The sequence below is a fragment of the Otolemur garnettii genome, unplaced genomic scaffold, assembly GCF_000181295.1.
Source record: "Otolemur garnettii isolate 467f Iridium unplaced genomic scaffold, OtoGar3 scaffold00065, whole genome shotgun sequence".
Taxonomy (NCBI): domain Eukaryota; kingdom Metazoa; phylum Chordata; class Mammalia; order Primates; family Galagidae; genus Otolemur; species Otolemur garnettii.
The window spans coordinates 905,347-906,962 of record NW_003852460.1 but is presented as its reverse complement, the minus strand read 5'-3'; the positions used below and the strand labels follow the sequence as shown (position 1 = coordinate 906,962).

The 1,616-nt window shown below is 39.7% G+C and overlaps 1 protein-coding gene across 1 annotated transcript in view; it reads left to right on the top strand.

Annotated features, from left to right (window-relative positions):
• Positions 1–302: 302 nt before the first annotated feature.
• The window catches only part of CRLF2 (cytokine receptor like factor 2), a 24,406-nt gene continuing 23,092 nt past the window's right edge, over positions 303–1,616 (top strand). The window contains exons 1-2 of the mRNA XM_012807137.1: positions 303–318; positions 663–765. Coding sequence (XP_012662591.1) covers positions 303–318; positions 663–765 — 119 coding nt within the window. The remainder of the gene's footprint in view (positions 319–662; positions 766–1,616) is intronic.

Sequence of the window (1,616 nt, the reverse complement as noted above, 5' to 3'; positions counted from 1 at the left end):
GTCTAATCATCCATCCATCCATTCATTCATTCATCTGTCTGCATTCATTCTGGCCTTCCATATTCCCAAATTTGCAACTCCCTTCTCTGTCAATGACAGACATGGCTCCCAGTCTCTGAAATATCATGACTTACTTAGTCAATCCTAGGGCATACCCATTAACTAACCAATACGCTCAGACCTCTGGGAAAAATCAAAGCTATTAACATCTATATTGTGAAGTAAAGACAGGTTTCCTTTCTCTGTTAGCTGTCCTTCTAGTTGCAAATGTGGTAATCTCAGGAAACCGGTGCGGTGGGCCGATGGGGACAGAACGCAGTGCTTTGTGACACGGCCGCACAAGGCAACATCACTGGACGGCCAGCGGCCCCTTCTCTGCACTTCACCATTATCTTGTGCAAACCCAAAAAGCCAAGCCAAGCCACTGTCATTGTACAGGTGACTTACCTCTCAGGGAAACTGAGTTTTCTGAACCATCTTGATACTTTCCACTACTCTTGCTGCAATAATCATTGATTAACTTGTTGGCCAAAATCTTGGTTTTCTCTGTGACTTTCCCTCTAAGTTTCTGATGACAAGAACACTGACCTCCCTTTATCCATCTCAAATTCCCTCCAGCGCTGCCTCAGAACATACTCATGTGTGTGTCCCTTTCTGCCCAGGAGAGAAGTTGCAGTTTCAAATCATCTACTTCAATTTTGAAACGGTGCAGGTTACCTGGAACGCGAGTGAATTCTCTGGGGTAAACCTCACTTTCTTCTACACGTAAGTGGCCTTGGGGACCTAGAACCCTGCACCTGGTGAGTTCTCCTTCTGAGAGACGTTTGGGGTGGGAAAGCGAGAAGTGAAGGTGTGGAAAGACTGAATGAGTCGTCCCCAGACCTCACCCAAACCACAGTCCCAACCACAGTTATCCCCAAACCTTCTCAGCCCCACGTGATGACTGAGTCACCTTCAAAGTCACCTAGGTTCGTGCAAGGAAACTTGCAAACAGCCTTGTTGTCCCTGGGCCCCCTCCATCATGGCAGGAAACATCTCCAAATTATACCTCCACCCCCGGTAAATCTCTGTTATTGTAAATAATCCAGGAATCGTTACATCTTTTATTTTTAATTTATTTTTCTTACTTAGACATGTGTCTGTTAGGTTTCCACTTTTGCCGTCACAGAATTAAAAAGGCTGAATTTAATGACAATAATAATGTTTAACATAAGGACTGAGAACAAAAACCTCATAAATAACCAACAAACATAAATACATTCAGAAAAGAAATCAGATGATTGCTGCAATAAAATATTAAGCAATAATAGTAGTAATAATGCAAAGAAAGTAACATTCACATTGTCAGATAGGAGTATGTCTATGATAGAATACTTTGATCAGTTAAGTTCTTATTTTGTTTTTTTCCAAGGTCTCAAAAAAATAGACAACTAATATTTATAAATAAAAGTAAAAGATAACTTCAAAAAAAAAACAGATCATGCCAAATCTTACAGACAATAGAAAAACAGATACTTCAACATCATTCTACTTAATCTGGATACACCTGATATTAAAATGGGAGAAAATAATATTATTATAAAGGGGAAATTATATTATAAATTATAATATAAATT